The sequence below is a fragment of the Pseudoliparis swirei genome, chromosome 5, assembly GCF_029220125.1.
Source record: "Pseudoliparis swirei isolate HS2019 ecotype Mariana Trench chromosome 5, NWPU_hadal_v1, whole genome shotgun sequence".
Taxonomy (NCBI): domain Eukaryota; kingdom Metazoa; phylum Chordata; class Actinopteri; order Perciformes; family Liparidae; genus Pseudoliparis; species Pseudoliparis swirei.
Window position 1 is genome coordinate 22117994 of NC_079392.1, and position 18326 is coordinate 22136319.

Below are 18326 nucleotides of genomic sequence, written 5' to 3' on the forward strand. Positions count from 1 at the left end.
CGCCCGTCTCTATTCCACCTGCTTGACAGGTGGCGAGAGTGTGTCTCTACCTGGATGCTTGTCTCCGTGCACGTCCACCGAGAGAGAGAGAGAGAGAGAGAGAGAGAGCACATCTGTACATGTGGAGGTTAGAAGGGATTCATTCCTCCAGCAGCTCTGACGGTTGATGAAATACTCTACTCAGATCTACTTTGATGAGATCCTAGATGACTGTAGTCGAAGAAAACTATTTTTTTTAGGTTCTTATGACATTTCATAACACACATTTATTGTTCCCACAGAACCTCATGGACACTGTGACGTCCACCTGCTGTCAAACTCTTTGTTATACTTCATGAAAAACAGTTAGTATGGACATGTTCCCCCATTTTTCTTATAAGGAAAACTGCCACAACTTATTTTAATTGTGTGTATTTCACACTTATATATTTCATAAGAATAACAACAACTCTGAGAGTTGTTTTGCTCATATCTTTATATTTTGCGTACACAAAGATTCAAACTGCTTTTTCTCCACACACATGCTGTGAAATGTCTTATAGCTAAAATCCCTTCGTGGCCTCACAAACAACATGCACATCGATTCAGCCTCCTCGATGGAAACAGGATGCTCATTGTCTCACTGGTTTAACAGTACGATGTGTTCTCCCGTCTCCCCTCTGCCCTCTCATCCCACCCTCTGCTCCTCTTCCTCTGGGCTGTGCGGCCCGGTCGTCTCTAACATCCACAGGTGTGTGTCGGCGTCCTGCTGTGAGACAGGAGGAGGAGGAGGAGGAGGAGGAGGAGGAGGAGGAGGAGGAGGAGGAGGAGGAGGAGGAGGAGGAGGAGGAGAGCGACGCCGCGATGCCGGTGAGTGAAAAATAAGCACCGAGCTCAGTCTGAGTCCACCCTTCAAAGCTCAGCCAGTCAAAAGAGAATAAAGAAGTTTTTGAATGTTAATAATAATACATTAAATTAAGCTAATTTAAAATTGATTCGCTCTTATTTTACTGGATGTGTTCCTTTTCATTTTTATATTTGTTTGTATTTTCAAGATATGCTGAGGAAATAAAAGCAGAAGATGGATGTTACCTTTGAAGCAGGTTAACATTAATACATGTGCTTTATTATGATGATTTATGATGATTATTATTATTATTAGCGCAGCAGTCATCTATATTGATGTGTACATTCTGTACTCTGCTCTGCACTGTGTGGCTTGATGTGTTCCAATCGTAATAAGTAAAAGTTCAGTAAAGCTCAAATGAATCCCAAAGCTTTTATCTTTAAGGGTCGAGCGTGCAACATGTCGGCCATCCAGCTGCTCTGAGTCCTTTCATGTTGACACGTAAAGATCAATGTTTCCAACTCTGTCAGGTTTTCAGAGAATTTTATCAGAAAAAACTCAAACGTGTGTCTTTCATTCAATCGGTCTCATCTGACAGCCTCTTTTCCTGGAATGAATTTGCTTTAAGCTCTGTGGATTTATGAGAGAAGTGCTGGTTATATTATTTGTGTTATCCGGCTTTTGCATGATTTAAGATTATAGATGATAAATATATGTATACAAATATATGTATACCAATATATGTGGATATACACATGTATGTATGTATGTATGTATCTATACAAAGAGTTTGCATATCTGCTGTAGCACATTTTAAACAGGTAGTCCACCAAAATACAAAAATGTATAAGCTCAGAAAGCTTAAAATGTATATATGTATACATATATATATGTATATGTATATATATATATATGTATATATACATATATATGTATACATGTACACATATATATACATGCTGTTGCATATTTTAAACAGGAAGTCCACTAAAAGCACAGAATGTATATATGTATATACATATATATGTGTATATATATGTATATACATATATATATATATATATATATATATATTTATATATATATATATATATACACATATGCTGTGGCATATTTTGAACAGGAAGTCCACTAAAAGACAAGAGCACAGAACAATCATCTTTTCTTCTCTTCTTCTCCTCCCAGTTACTCATCAGTGATCCTCAAGTGACAAGACTCCCAAGTTTGGACGCATGCTGAGACTCCAGAACACTTCAATTGATTATGAAATTATTATATGAGCGGTTTATGCCATAAAATTTAAAGACTATGTTTAATATATTGTGTGACACATATTATCACGACCACAGTGAGACACTGGAAGATGGACATCAGGAAGAAAATGTTTCAGAAATATATAAAAACTAAATATGTAATCAGATAAGACAATATACTAGATAATCTATTGCATCGCGTTATTGTAGTTATTGGCTTTTTTGTATTTGTATACACTAATAGGCAATGTGAAATGTGTAAAGAAATAGGTCTCCACATCTCCACCAGAGGGCCACAGAGGACCTGCAGGTTAAGTGCATCCTGGTCAACTGTAAAACATATTTATATTCTATACATACACACATCTCTAAGGAAACTCTCTCACACAATACTTCCACTGTTCAAAGCCCTTACCATTACAGCTCTCTAAATATGTTATAATAATCACTTTTCTGCCTATACTTTTTTTAATTGAATTTATTTTAATTGAATCAAATGATGAAAAATAAGTACAATTTTGAGGTTTATTGTGTTTCCTCTTTCCACGTCTACTCATCTACATTTCAAAGGGAAATATTGTCATTTCATACTCCACTAAATCTATCTGACAGCTGCAGTAACTATTTACTTTACAGAGGTTTTACACACAAAAAATATAAGATAAGATAATCCATTATTTGTCTCATTGCCGGTTATTAAACTTAACTATATTAACTATAACAGTGTTATGTTACATCAGTATTAACAGTAATGCCATATATAATAATATATCACGGACAGGGACCACATTTCTGCAGATCAAGATATTTTACTTGAATACTTTGAGTACATTCTACTGACAATACTGTACCTATGTACTTTGCTGAAGTAGTATTTTGAATGCAGAACTTTTACTTCTAATTTATTTGACCCCATAATGGTACTTTTACCAACGTAAAGGATCAGACTTCTTCCACCACTGATTAAAGATGTACAGTATTTTACTTAGAAGAAGCTGACACGCTCGGCTACTTATCAGATGAATTTATTAATGAATTAATCTGTCTAAAAACATTTTATTTCAGAGTGTGTGCCCGGATGCAGTGTGGTTTTATCCGGCACTGTCCTGGTTCAGATGCTAGTGGGACTCTCTGTAAGTGGAAACCAGCCCCATTTGGCATCACCGTCACGTGACCTCCCATGGCAACCGGCGAGCGTCATCAGTTCCGCTCCGCGAGCAGCGCAGCCTCAGTCCCTCCGGCCGACTTTAGAGCAACTCCGCCGGGTTCCTTTCGGACTCCACATCGGCACAGGTGTCTTCCTGCGAGCCCCGCGGCCATTGTTACCTGAGCTATTGTTGAGAGTTCGAGCTGAGCACCATGAGTCACCTCAACCCGGGGTAGGTTACATTTCATGTTTCATATTTTACTTTCTTGATGACTTAATCCTGACGTTATTATTTCCCCTTAAACGTGATTAACGAACTAATTAATACAAGTTTGTCTTTTGAGTACAATGTCGAGCTTTATTTGCACGGAATAAACAAATGTGACTACTTTTAATTGGCTCTTAGATTATGCGAATTCGGCTGTGAGGCAACGTGCGTCACAAAACGAGAAAAGTACCAGAGCTACAAAGTCACCACTCAGGCATCATTTACTCCTTTTAGTTTAATGCTACTTTTTGGCTCTGCCTAACTAATACTTCAACCAACAAGGAAACAACAACAATACAAAGTGTTCAAGGTGAACAACTCGTGACATTCAACACGAAGAAACAGCAGGAACAAGATGGAGAGGGATGGAAACACTCGGTTTGTCAAAGAGGCTTTATTTACTTATGTAAATGTAAATTTGACCACTAGTTGGATGTAGATGAGTGTTTTTACTCAAGTAAACATTTTAACTAATAAATATTTAGTATTTTAATGAATTGCTACTTCAAACTTCCACTACAATGCGGATGGAAATATTGATACTCCAACATATTTTTCTGACAGATATTGTGGCATTACAGATTGAGATTTCACCTTCAAAACACTTTAAAATATATATTAAAAGTTTCAAATATGATGCATTGTAATTGATTAAACTTTGTGACGTAGTTAAAGTAAGCTCCTCTCACCTAAACCTGCAACATTAAAGTTATATAACACACCGATGGGGGTCATGATCATGCATTATTATACTTTTACTTCTTTTTGTTTTATACTATGAATAAAATAGTTGTACTTGTACTCAAGTATATGTTTAATGCCAGACTTATAATTGTGATTCTAGTGTTGAATTTGACTTCAGTCCAGATCCTTATTCTTTCCTTTGATCCGCAACAACTCAGACTTGTTTTACTGTTTTATGATTTTTACCCGGGCTCACTTTAGAAACCCTAGAATTAACATAATAGGCAAGACAAGAATATTTATTATGCCCATTTCAGTATCAAAGCAATTGAGAGTGCTTCACATAACACATCAAAAGCCTCGAGATGACACATTATAAAAGGAGAATTAAAAACAGCCATTCAAAAGTCAAGTATAGGTTATTAAAACAAGCTGTTATAGAATAATACGTACAAAATACAAGAATAAAAGTTACAGTGCAGTTTAAGAAATGAATAGTTTTAATGAACAGCCTCGGTTTAATATAACTGGGTTGGATTGGAAGATGCAGTCTTCTGGAGTTTGCTCCAGATATATGAAAATGTATTCCAGAAGCAGAATATACATCATTATGATCACTTCAGAGGCATAACAAACCACTTTGAGTTGAATCAACGCGAGACAATTGTTCGGCTCGTGTATAAACCGACTACAAGATGAATGTCGTGCCACATTAGCACAATAGATAGTTGTGCCACGTGTCTCCTCGAAGCATCAACCCGGGTCAGAGAGACTCTTGTGAATGCAAATCCAAATGGCACTTAATAGTTTAACAAGCATGTTGTGGTTCAGAGAGAAAGCTCAGCTGGAGCTGAACCAGAGACCAACCGGCCCGGTGCACCAAGAGGAGGCCGACGGGGTTAAGTGAGCCATCCCCTCTGACTCCTGAAACAAGACACCGGCACCGACCCCACAGTTGTAGCTTCCTGTTGTCTCGTACACAAACGCCGGAGGAAATCAAATCTGTGTCGGAAAAACCCTTTCAGAGCGACCTCGTGTCTCATTAATGAGGACAAGAAACGACAACAAACAAACAAACAAACAAACACGGGGTTGTGCCCCACTCAACCATTTGATTGAGATTCTGTTTTTCTTCCAATTGTAATGAAGAACTAGTGGAAGACAACATTTAAAAAAAAATTTGAAGGTTATTATTTACAGTACGGGTGCCTGTAGTGGCCATTTGTCCAAATAAAACAAATAAAACTAGAAATCAAATTGCCACTGACGCACCGTGGGTTTCATAGTTGATGCAGCCAAAAGAAAGTAATGTCCATTTCCGTATGTCATTATTCGTATAATGTATTTACTAAACAAACAAAAAGAGCAAACAAAATGTTGATACTGGCTTCCGTGTGCTGGTAAAAAACCATCGGCCACCCTGGTGCATGCTGGTCCTGAAGCTACCCACACCTACACATAAGCACAGGTGCCCAGTGTTACCCAATCAGTGAACCAATCCTAAAACTAAATATATTTAAACAACAATCACAATTTATTTAACTAAACTACAACTATCATAAGAAAAAAATATTCTAACATATCAAAATATAACCTAAATAGGCAATGATTAATCAATATTACTTTACAATAAAACAAAATATAAATGTCAAAATAAATATCTCCAACAGTGCCAATAAGTTGAGTTTTTTTAAACTAAATTTCTTTGGTTCAGATTAATTGAGAGTCTCTTTTTGGTGTTTACTGGTTTTGTGTTCTGCAGACTTATTTCTGTCTACAACAGCCTCACAGACAGACACCTGGCTGGATACTTCAGCAACACTCGGCTCAGGAGACACCTGCAGAGAGCAGGACTGGTACGTTGACATGTTGACGTTGTTACGGGAGACGAAATGTACAAACATACAACAACAGTTAGATGGATGGTAAAAAAAAAAAAGGTCGGTGCTTAGCAAATGCGGATGCATGACCTTGTTTAGTATTTATAGAATTATGGCTCTGACGACGACGATGATGATGGCGATACGGGGAGATAACCAACCACCAACTGTCGGCAGTTTCTGATGTTTTAAATGTCGCTATATCCTGAAGACGGATGTTTGGACCAATGGCATTACATTTGGTGAACTGCACATTATTACTATTTGAGGACTCAACACTCAAAGTTTAGGACTTGGGACTTTAGTTTAAAGACTTGAGACGAGCATCAAGATGACAGACCTGGGTCCCACCTCTGTCCGCACATCATCATCTTTTTTCTCGATAAAAACTTTTAACTTGTGAAAAGTGTACAGAGATTACATTTTTGTGAAACTGTGTCTGTGTCGGACTTCATTACTCAGAGCAAGAAGCGGATGGAAAAATACGAAATTTCAGGACCGTTTAATGATTTTCTATTCTTGATCGATCAGCTGTTGGCGGCCTCAGTTTAAAAGGTCGTCTTCTAAAGACCCAAATCGTGGCTTGAACCCCGCTGAGACTGTTGCTGTTCTCAGATCAGCAGGAGTGGGCGCATCGTTCCAGACAAGGAGTACCGACACAAGCTGATCCACAGGAACCACCAGAGACACGTTCGAGAATGCCTGGCCCAGGCGATTTTCCACAAGGTGCTGGAGATGGAGGTGGGAGGAGCCTATACTGTACCCAAGGACAAACAAAAGAAAAATAGAAAAAAACACTGTCACCTAAATTGTGCTTCTCCTCGAAGAATAAATTATGCAAATGTGTTCTGTGCCCCTCTCATACAGCGTGTCCATCAGATAGAGATCAAAAGGAAACTGGAGGAGTTTGCGAGGAGGGAAAGAGTGCACAAGTTCAAAGTACACATTTGCATTCAAACTCTGCTCTGTTGCTCTATTTTTGTAAAGTAGTGACTCTTGAATCATATGAATAATAATAAAAAAACATTATTAGCATTTACCATTATTTACAGTGCCATTTCTGATGCATCTTTTTCTAAATATATAGCTCCACGAAACAATGGCAGCAACATAAATGCATGTTCTTGTTTGGAAGGTGGAGCACTCTAAAAGGTACGAAGAAGACACGGTCATCATCCTGTCTCCGCGGCCACCCACGGGTGCCAGGTGCATCCGAAAGCAACACTCTGGGCCCGAGGGGGAACACTCTGAATCCTCCGAGTCCGTGAGTCAAAACATCCGTCCTGGTGCGCCAGATCATTGAGTGGATATCACATTCAGACACTGTTTATTGCCGAGGAATGCGGCTCGGTGAATGGTGCATGACAATAAAACACAGTGCGTCATTTAAAGAGAGAAAAATGTGATGAACAAAGAAATACGAGGACGATGTTATTAAAGTGGCATGTGTGTATTAATAGAGAAACGGTTTGCAAGGGTGTGTAACTGTCCTGGGGATGTCAGTGGGGGTCAGTTTTTGTGACGTCATATCACATTTATTAATCTGATCCAAATTTTTAATCAAGTGTCTTTTGAAATATGAGCTTCAATTACAGCGTCTCTGTCATGCAAAGGAGGTTTTTAAATGCCACGACATGGTCTGTCTTTAGTTTCTTGGGCCAATCAGTACAGATGAATGATGATTTTCATGGTGGGGAATCTTCTTTTCCTTTTTTGATAGGTCAAACAGGACTATGTTTTCCAAGATAAAAATATATAGACACATTTTTTGTTATTGCCTAAAGATGCACAACCAAAAATACATCATCCCACTAAAGTTGGCTGAAGGCTGACAGCTGCACAGTCAGCATAACGCTTGCCAAAGGGAACAAAATCAGACCTCCAGCAGCTTTAAACATCATTAATTAACACGTTTCATCTTGTTAGTTTAATAGGTACACAGATATTTTTTTCGACTGTGGAATGTCTGCTATGGGAGTTGTTATCTGCGCCTGCTCATAATAGTTTGCATGTTTACACTGTAACTTGGATTTAAAGAGCTGCTGCTTACGGTGTTTTAAGTGGCCGGATATCTTTGTCACATAAAAAGTCACAGAGGGAAAACAGAGCTGATCATCCTGCCCTTGACTTCTGTGTCTACGCTTTCTGAGACTCGTTTGAAATACATCAACAGTGTCAGTTATATGTTGTGTGTGTGTGTGTGTGTGTGTGTGTGTTACTGCTGCAGCCGGGCTCGTCCCGACCCAACACGGCTCCGGGGAAGATGCAGAGGCCGGTGCGCCTGAAGCCGATCCACAGCAGCAGCACCACCGCGTCGCTCCGACGCAGCTCCCCTCACCGACTGCTGGAGTCCTCCAACGACCAGGAGCAGCCCTTCAACTGCACCGTGAGACACCACTGAGATTCATCCAGCCATCCATTCATCCATCCATTCATCCATCCATTCATCCATCCATCCATCCATGGGCCGGCTTGTGGAGAGAGCGTGCTGGATAGTTTTCCCGTACAGATATAATCATATTAGTTCATGGTTTTAGATCTAGAGTGAGATCAATATTATCTTCCTTTGGTAACTGTTAGTTGTAAAGAAAGTGTAAAAATGCAAAAATGCATCATATTGTACAGATGCATGCAAGCTCAAACATATATGTTGTGTAAATACAAGAGAAAACAACTTTTTTACAACACTCCAATAAACGTCTGTTTTTATGAGCACATTCACAGACATTGTCAACAACAACAACAACAAACACACTGCAGTCGTTTCACAGCTTGTCTGTGAACCTCTCTCAAAGATGGACAAGGCGTCCCGGAGGCGTTTGACCACGACGGAGCCCTCCCGGGGCATCTCGCCCTACTGCCTCCCGGTCGTCAACAACTTCGTCACCCCGGTGCCTCCGGCCACGAAGAGGAAAGAGAGGGGGTCAAAGGTCACCACGAGCGGCGCGCTCCGAGGCCGCAGACTGCGTCCCACCACGGCCTCCAGCGGCGCTGACGTCAGTGAGGTCTTTGGTTTCCTTGGCAACAAAACATTCCTCACCAAAGTTTTGAGCTGCAGAATGATTACATGTAATATTGAATGAACAACTATTACAAATATTAGGAGATGCGTTGATTTTTGCAAGACCTTAAGGAAGAGCTTATATTGTATGTCTTTGTGTGTGTGTTTGATTTCGCTGCGTGTCCTAATTTTGTCAAAATGCAAATACAGAACATTGTAATGTGTACTCGGAGATTATTGTTAAACAGGTATTTAACTCAGTGGTAACCAACCCTAAACTGGACAATCAAGAACATACATGTAAAGGATCAATTTGACCGCATTGTACATTTCATCCTGACCTCGATAACAGCTCCCAGTGAATATCAGTCACATCAAATTAAAACGATTGTCTAAAACTGGATTAAATGTACATAATACTGACCCCTAATCCACCCAGGACCCCCCCATGCTGAGGAGCTCCGTGCACCAGAGCAAAGTGTGTGTGAACATGATGTACTTCGGTAAATCGGTGCATCTCTCCCACGACATGACGGACATGAGGGATGAGGCCAAAGTGTTTCAGCAGCACTGCGGAGGAGAGAACCTGTGTGTGTTCAAGGGCAAGCTCCGCGAGGGAGGTCAGTGATCGTGTGTTAGACGTGTGTGTGTGTGTGTGTTTGTGTAAACAAATAAGGGATTTAGATAATGTACACTACCGTTCAAAGGTTTGGGGTCATCCAGACAATTTTGTGTCTTCCATGAAAACTCACTTTTATTTATCAAATGAATTGAAAATTGAATAGAAAATATATTCAAGACATTGACAAGGTTAGAAATAATGATTCATATTTGAAGTATTAATTTTGTTCTTCAAACTTCAAGCTCAAAGGAAGGCCAGTTGTATAGCTTATATCACCAGCATAACTGTTTTCAGCTGTGCTAACATAATTGCACAAGGGTTTTCTAATCAGATATTAGTCTTCTAAGGCGATGAGCAAACACAATGTACCATTAGAACACTGGAGTGATAGTTGCTGGAAATGGGCCTCTATACACCTCTGGAGATATTTCATTAGAAACCAGACATTTCCACCTAGAATAGTCATTTACCACATTAACAATGTATCGTGTGTATTTTTGATTAATGTTATCTTTATTGAAAAAACAGTGCTTTTCTTTGAAAAATAAAGACATTTCTAAGTGACCCCAAACTTTTGAACGGTAGTGTATATGTGCACAACAGCCTTTGAGTAAACAAACTATATAACGCTGTCAACCAGTCTATAAATGTACTTTAAATTGAGTTACTTCTGTATCTTTAATATAGCAGTGTATTGATCCATTTGTAAAGATATGTAAAGAGGCCTCTCAGGATTTGAGAGGTCACAGATTTGATGATCTTGATCCTGAAAATGTTCCTGCCTCTCGTCCACATCCTCCGTCTTCCCCTCAGAGACTTTCCAGTTTATTTCCAGGCGACACCGAGGTTTCCCCTTCAGCTTGACTTTCTTCCTGAACGGGCTGCAGGTGGAGCGGCTGAGCTCCTGCTGCGAGTTCAAACACAGGAAGGGCCCCCGGCTCGGGGGCCGGCACGGCCACTTTGGGTTCTGCAGCGTAGAGAGAGCCTCTCCCTGCTACAAGTAAGGTCACCTGCTGCGCCTTTTAAAGGGTCGTCCATTGGTAGATGTGTATTGGGGAGTACTGCTGATGTGAAAAGGTTCAAATCCTCCGGCAGGAGGCTGAGGTCCATCAGGACCGAGACCTCACGCCACGCCAACAGCTTCTTCCCGTCGGCAGTCAGGCTCATGAACAGAGCCAGGGTCCCCCCCCCCCCACTGACCCGCATGAACAGAGCCCCGGTCCCCCACTGACCCTATCTTATATGTTGACTTTTGATTGTTGTTGTTTGTATAATGTGTACGCCGCCAAGTCAAATTCTTGGTGTGTCTAACACACTTAGCTAATAAATGTTTCTGATTCTGATTCTACAGCATTTTGTGGCTTCAAACGTGAAACAAATTGAATAAAAGAAAGTGAAAGAAGTGAGTTTACCAGACCTCTGTAGTCTGATGTTCATCTCTGCTTGAAGTTTGCAGCTCAAAATCTCTTACTGAAGGGTCAGTGGTCGAGTTGCATTGTGGGTAGTGTAGGCGTTATGTTAAAAAGACACAAAAAGCCTGTGCGTTGTGAGTTTGACAGTATCGTACTCTTTAAGGAAAAAGCATATCATATCATATCAAGGTTCTTACAATATATCGCGCTACTTTTTGTTCAGGTGCATCATAGCGATGGGATTGGACAAGAAACCCACTCCTCCACCGAAGAGGGTCAAAGAAGATGAAGGCGGAGAGGAGTCCCTCAGCAGCCGTAAGGATGCTCCTGAGATGGAGACGGAGAGGACCGGAGACAACGCTGCAGCCCGGTCAGAGGGGGGAAGCCGCCAACCACAGGATACCGACACTCACGGCAGAGAGGAAGAAACGGCAGCCGACGAGGACAAAGTCAGAGACGGTACGATGTCGGAGACACCAGAGCACGCACAAGAAATATACACTGCCGTTCAAAAGTTTGAGGTCACTTAGAAATGTCTGTATTTTTCAAAGAAAAGCACTGTTTTTTCAATAAAGATAACATTAATCAAAAATACACACGATACATTGTTAATGTGGTAAATGACTATTCTAGGTGGAAACGTCTGGTTTCTAATGAAATATCTCCAGAGGTGTATAGAGGCCCATTTCCATCAACTATCACTCCAGTGTTCTAATGGTACATTGTGTTTGCTAATCGCCTTAGAAGACTAATATCTGATTAGAAAACCCTTGTGCAATTATGTTAGCACAGCTGAAAACAGTTATGCTGGTGATATAAGCTATACAACTGGCCTTCCTTTGAGCTTGAAGTTTGAAGAACAAAATTAATACTTCAAATATGAATCATTATTTCTAACCTTGTCAATGTCTTGACTATATGTTCTATTCAATTTTCAATTCATTTGATAAATTAAAGTGAGTTTTCATGGAAGACACGAAATTGTCTGGATGACCCCAAACTTTTGAACGGTCGTGTATACTTGTCAGACTTTGCGGATATTCACTCTACAGTGTACCCTAAAGGAATCGTCTGCATGTCTTCCTCCTCAGATTACGAGGAAGACTTTGAAGGAGACGACGAAGGCCCTCCACAAGGCGTGGAGGCAAAAGAAAAGAAATCCTCGCCTCCATCTGGGGAAACTGAAAGGCGGGTTGATGAGAGAGACGCCTCCGAGACTGAAGACGACGAGAGGGATGGTGGGTTAAATCTCTTGTTTGAACACACGAGTGAAGTGCCATTTAATCACACACTATTTATTCATATTACAGCAAAACAGGATCATTCTGCAGCCTATATTTCTAAGAGATGTTCAACTTTATATACGTCAATTACAACGTGTCCTCTGTAAAGCAATACACCCTCTTTTGGAAGGGTTATGCATGCATGTCGTACCTTGAGAGGATTCTTAATTTTCTGTAAATATGTAAATAAATACAAATATTCTCTATCTTTCTTGCTCAGAGGACTTAAAGTCTCATTCAGGCTCCAGCTCCTCAGGCAGCGACGGGGATGAGAGCGATGCCGAAGACTCCAAAGACGGCAGAGAGGACGAGAGAGCAGAGCGACCTGTAGAGGTCGATCAGGAGGAGACTGTTGGAAACAAAGATGGACCCAATCCACAAGAAGCCGAGGCCGCGCCCGCCGCGCCTAAAGACTTAGGCACACGGGACAGTACGGAGACGGAGGTCTACGACACCGGCGAGAAGAAACAGAGTGACGACACCTCAGGAGACAAAGAGGTGGAGAAAACGGTAGATGAGAAGAAACAGGAGCGAGGTGAGTACAGACCGACAAATACATCTCTGGAGCTTTCGCCTGAGTGAGAACTGGACCGGTCCATCTTTTATGGAGGTTTTTCCACTATTAGCACAACAACAGCTGTCGTCCACTTTATGTGGTGTGTGTGTGTGTGTGCGTGTGAACACGTAAACACAAAAATTCAGACCTGACGACAACTAAATAACTACCACAGTTCTGTGTTGTCCGTTGGTGAGTACGATTGTGACGTTGTACAATTTGATAGTGGAAAAATTCAATTTTCTGTAATATTATTTGTTGTGCTTATTTTTCTAATTTCTTTTGTGTGTGTGATGATTTTCTGTCTGATCCATTTTTTGAATGACAAAAGTAAAAATATATTTTTTTAGATTTTAATAAGAAATTGTAACCTAGAACAATGTTTTAATTGTGTTTTTTTATCACTTTAAGAAAGTGTGTTCTAACTTATGCTTGATTTTTACTACATTTATTTGCTTTAAAGTTGCACTTTGTTGTTCTGGTGAAAGAAATAATGATATAAAATACATAAACAATTGCAAATATTGCTTGGAAAACACACATTTCAAACACTTGGGGCTGTATAAGTAGAGTTTAGCCGTAGAAATCTACTTTTGCATTACCATCAGCGTTCTTCTTTTTCTTAATGTCTGTAACATCCAACCATGAAAACAGAATTGTAGGTTCCCTCAACTAAAGGGATCGGTTCGCATAAAACATTTAAAGTGCCAAAGTTTAGTGATTTTCTTTCTTTGTTTCAACTTCACATCCTAAAATGATCGTTTACGGTCTTTTAAGAGATTGTGCATTGTGTTTTTATTTTGGTTGTGTCCTGAATCATGCTTGTTTATGTGTGTTCTGTGCATGTTTATTATCATTTTGCATGTTCTGTTTGCACCTGGAATGATTAAAGACATCCTTTTTGCTTATGGCTGTATGTTTCTTCATTGGCTCAGTTCTCACATTGCATTTGCATTGTTCAAATATGCCTTCTTCGTCGCCTCATAACGATCCGACATTGCGACTCACTAAAGTTCACCCTGAGCTTTAGTGGGAGCTCATATCACCGTCTCTTTTTCTCTCCCAAGCCAAATCAGTGCAGGAGAAGCTGGCAGAAGCCATACTGAAGGAGTCCCAGTGCAGCTCGGGGCCCGAACTGAGCGACACCAGCACTGAGGAGGAAGAGGAGGCGGAAGAGGAGGAGGAAGAGGAGTCCACAGATAAAGGCCCTAAACAGGACAGCCAGGGTACCAGCCTTTCATCGTCATCCAAGTGAACGAAGACTACTCTTGCACTCCAAAACTGACGTCCTTTCTCTCCGTTGTATTTGCAGATGCAGCTGCGGTGAAGTCTGTGGCGTTTACACAACGGCAAGAGATTCTCGAAGAGGTGGCAGAATGCGAGGAAGGTGTCGTTGGTGAAACTGAAGTGGTGAAGGATCGCGACGGGACGTCTGAACCGAAACACGCCGAGCGAGAGGAGAGCGGCGATCGCGCCGAAGATGAGACGGTCAAAATAGAAGAAGAGGCAGATGAACCGGCGTCGCCAGAAGAAGACACAAACGCAGCAGAGAGCGATAAACCCGAGGACACGGAAGACACGGCTCTGCATCCGGTACCCGAGGAGGACATCGTCGAGGATGACCGGACTTCAGAACCTCGAGGAGACCTCGCGGCTAAATCCGCTGACGGCGAGGCCGCAGAGGAGAACAGCGAGGAGGAGAAGAGCGAAGCTGAGGAGACGGGGCGAGGAACAAAAAGCGCCGAGGAGGATGAGTCATCGGCGTCGGGGTCGGATAAAAAGACTGATGAGACGGCAGCGCCTGATGATGCGGCGGGGATGACGCCGAGCGAGACAATGCAGATGAAAGCAGAGCCCTCGGTGGAGCGAGAGGCCCTCGACTGTGAAGAGGCGCCCGAGAGCGACACAGAGGCGAGGCGGCGAGGAGACAGCGGGGACGGAGGCGCGGCGTCAGAGACGGAAGTCGCGGCGGAGGATTCACGCAGCTCGCAGGAGGAGAGCGGCGACACCGCAGCGCGTCAAACAGAAGATGCAAACGACGAGAGCCGCGGAGAGGATGTTCAAGGGGAGGAAGTGACAGCAGCAGAGGATGATGAAGATGACAATCAAAAACGCGGGGGGGATCCGGGAGAAGAGCACGCGGAAAAAACCTCAGAGGAAATAAATGATGAGGTGGAGGAGAAATGTGAAGAGGGAGGTAATGAGGAAGAGAAGCAAAGAGATCCAGATGAGACAACAGAAGGTGAGAATAGAGAGGAAAGTGAGGAGGAGGGTAAAGATGAGACGGAAGAAGAGGAGAATAATGAGAGTGAGACAGGAGAAAGGATAGAAAGCGAGGGAAACATTTCCGAGTGCGCTAAATGTGACTCGACCACGGAAGGAAATGCAAATGGAGAACGGGCCGAGGAACACCGCAGTGAAGAAGAAGTGAAGGTTGAGAATGAAGACAAATCAGAAAAGACAGAGAGGGACGAAGATGGCGGATGTGTCAAGAATCAAAATGCCGAGGAGGAGGAGGAGGAGGTGGACTCTGAAGAACAGGGAGCCGGTACTGGTGAAACTAATGAGTGCGAACAGATGAACACGGCTGCTGAGGAAAAGGATGACGGAGCAGAAAAGAAAGAGGAAGATCAGAATGAGGACAAAGTGGAGACTGAAGACGAGGACCAATCTGAAAAGGGAAAAGTTGGAACTGAGAAGAGTGCAGAAGGAGAAGAAACATCTGAGATACCGGAGGAATCTGAGAAAAGCGGCGATGCGGACTTGGATAATGTGAAAATATCTGATGAAAATATTGCCGAGTCAGAGGACGCCGCAGACAGGGAAGCAGCAAATGTCGCACAGGAGACTGAAACGGCTGAAGAGACGGCAAAAAATACGATGGAGGCTGAAGACGTGACCAAAGAAGGTGAAAAAGGAGGTGTTGACGTGGAGAATGGTGAAGTTTTTACCAGAGCAGAGAACAAAGCTCACGAGGACGAGGGAGAGGCTCAAAGTGAGGGGAGGGATGATGTAACAAGAGCAGTGGGGACCGAAGAAGGGAGAAGAGCAGGGGGACCCACGGGAGGTCAGAGCACAGAGGTCAAAGAAGTTACTGTGCAGTCCGAAGATGTGGCTGAAACGCGCGAAGACGATAAAGTCGGCGAGGCTCCCGACGTCGCCGAGGTCGTACGAAGCGAGGCCGAGGCCGGGAACGCCGCGGTGGAAAAACAAGACGGATCCACTAAAAATGACTCCCGCGGCGACGGAAGTCACGGCGAAACAAAACGAGATGAGAATGTCGACCTTTGTGACCCTAAAATCGATTCATCTATGAAAACGAGCGACACCGTCCAGAGCAATGTCATCCAGGTCGCGGTCGCCTCTGCGGTCGATCGGGCGGCGGCGCCCGACTCGGACGATACCCGTCACAGGTTAGACAAGTCCACTGCGCCGGGCGAACACGCACACGCCGGCACAGCTGACCTCTCCGATGCTGCTGACCTCTGACGCAACAGTTGACCTCTCCAATGCTGCAGTTGACCTCTCCGCCGCCGCCGGAGAACGGAGCCGACACCGAGGAGGCGAGCGAGGCCTCGGAGGAAGGAGCTAGTGTTCTGCTCAATCCTCAAGCGCGGCCGTCACAGCTCCCACAAAACAACGACGTCACCGCCGCGGCGGGCGGCGACGCTCCGGAGGCCTCGGCCAGAGAGGACAACACGGATCTGGTCACCAGCTGGGTGACCATGCATCAAACGTCAAAGTACTTTGAGACGTTCGTCGAGCCTTTGGAGGAGTTGAAGGAGTCGACTTCAGACGCGGAGGAGGCGAACGAGGAGGCGAATGAGGAGGCGACGCAATGCGACGAGCCGCCGAGATCAGAGAGTCCACTCGTGACGGCGTCTAACGATGCGGAAGGAGAGCAGGCGGCGAAAGACGGAAATGAGGAGACCGAGGTGTCAAACTTCGAGAGCAATCCCTCCGAAGACGGCGGACCGGGTGAGAGAGACACACCGCAAGAGAAGGAGGAGAAACTCTTGATCCCGAAAACAGAGAGTGAACTACATGAGAAGGAGTCTGTGAGCGAGCAGGACACGAGGTCAGGGGAGCACAAAGGAACCGGAGGATCTCTGGACGAGGAGCAGGACAACTCTGAGCCGACGGACGTTTCTCAAACCGAAGTGGAAAGCTTCGTGGGTGCCAGCGTCAGACCCGAGAGCGTCTCTGAGAACCACACCGAGGAGGAAACTACCGAGAATGTTCCAGAAACACAAACGGCAATTGAAGAGGTGACGGATGTTCCACCGTCGTCCCGAACAGAAGAGCATCAACAACCTCCGCCGACCGGTCCAGAAGGGCTCTCCGGATCGAAAGCGGAGGAACCGCACGAAAGCGAAGAAGCTCCGGTGAGGAGAGGCGACGAACCGAGTGGAGAAGTTACCGAAATAACTGATTTCACGACGTCCAAGTCCGACGACGGGAGCCAGGAGGAGTCCCGGCAGAGAGACGGCGGAGGACCCGAATCCTCCGACGCCGGCGGAGACGAGAGAGACGTGCGGCTGATCCAGGACATCCAACGCACCGCGAGTAAAGACCGGCTGAGCACCTTCTCCGTGGATGAAACGCTGTTCGGTCGAAGTTCATATCCTCTGCTGGCCGGTGCGAGGACGGAGAGTGGACATTAGGGACCTCGGCCACTTCAGAGAAATACACGGAAGAAGCTCGATCACAGAAGGGAATATTTTTAAATAACGAGCAGCTACAGACAATCTGGTGGGACTAGAAACAAATAGAAACATTCGTGGTGATCAAAAAAATACTATTTGGTTTTCAAAATATGAAGAAGAGGTTTTTTTTTAAAGCGAGTTTTGACAGCGGCTCTTAACCCTTGTGTTGCCTTAGGGTCATTTTGACCCAAATCAATATTACACCCTCCCCCCGCTTTAGGATTAATTTGACCCCATTCAATGTTTAATGTCGGTGTTCTTAGTCAACAACAACAACAACAAAAGTGCCTCTTAAAAAACTAAAAAAATAATAATTTTAATAATTTTAATCTTTTTTAATTGCTGGCGTCAAATTGAAAACCCAAAAAAAAATATATTAGTAATATAAAGGTAACAGGAGAGAATATATGATGAAATCGGGTCAAGGTGGGTTGAATTTGGGGGTGAAATATTGATTCAAAAAAAAATATAAGGGTTAAGTGTCTTGCGGTTTCCGTGTTTCCATCACAATGGCTTCTCAAATAGTCGTCATCCTTCAATCACCGGAGAGGAGAAGCCGCGCGATGATGAGTATGAAATGTGTACAACAGGCCGCCTCGTCCGATTGTCGGTAACAAAGAGGCGTCGCGCGAGAGGTATCAAGTGCAGCCGCTCTCACCGATTACCGGACAACAGATACTCTCCCTCA

The 18326-nt window shown here is 43.4% G+C and overlaps 1 protein-coding gene across 1 annotated transcript; it reads left to right on the forward strand.

Moving 5' to 3' along the window:
- Positions 1 to 2014: 2014 nt before the first annotated feature.
- On the forward strand, positions 2015 to 17784 carry erich3 (glutamate-rich 3). Its single transcript, XM_056414361.1, is given in 16 exon segments — positions 2015 to 3458; positions 5941 to 6034; positions 6674 to 6799; positions 6926 to 6997; positions 7194 to 7322; positions 8286 to 8444; positions 8854 to 9054; positions 9499 to 9679; positions 10495 to 10681; positions 11317 to 11552; positions 12185 to 12331; positions 12597 to 12911; positions 14000 to 14158; positions 14245 to 16365; positions 16415 to 16472; positions 16474 to 17784. Coding segments are annotated over 16 exon segments (5328 nt in total). The 5' UTR covers positions 2015 to 3438; the 3' UTR covers positions 17597 to 17784.
- Positions 17785 to 18326: the final 542 nt, after the last annotated feature.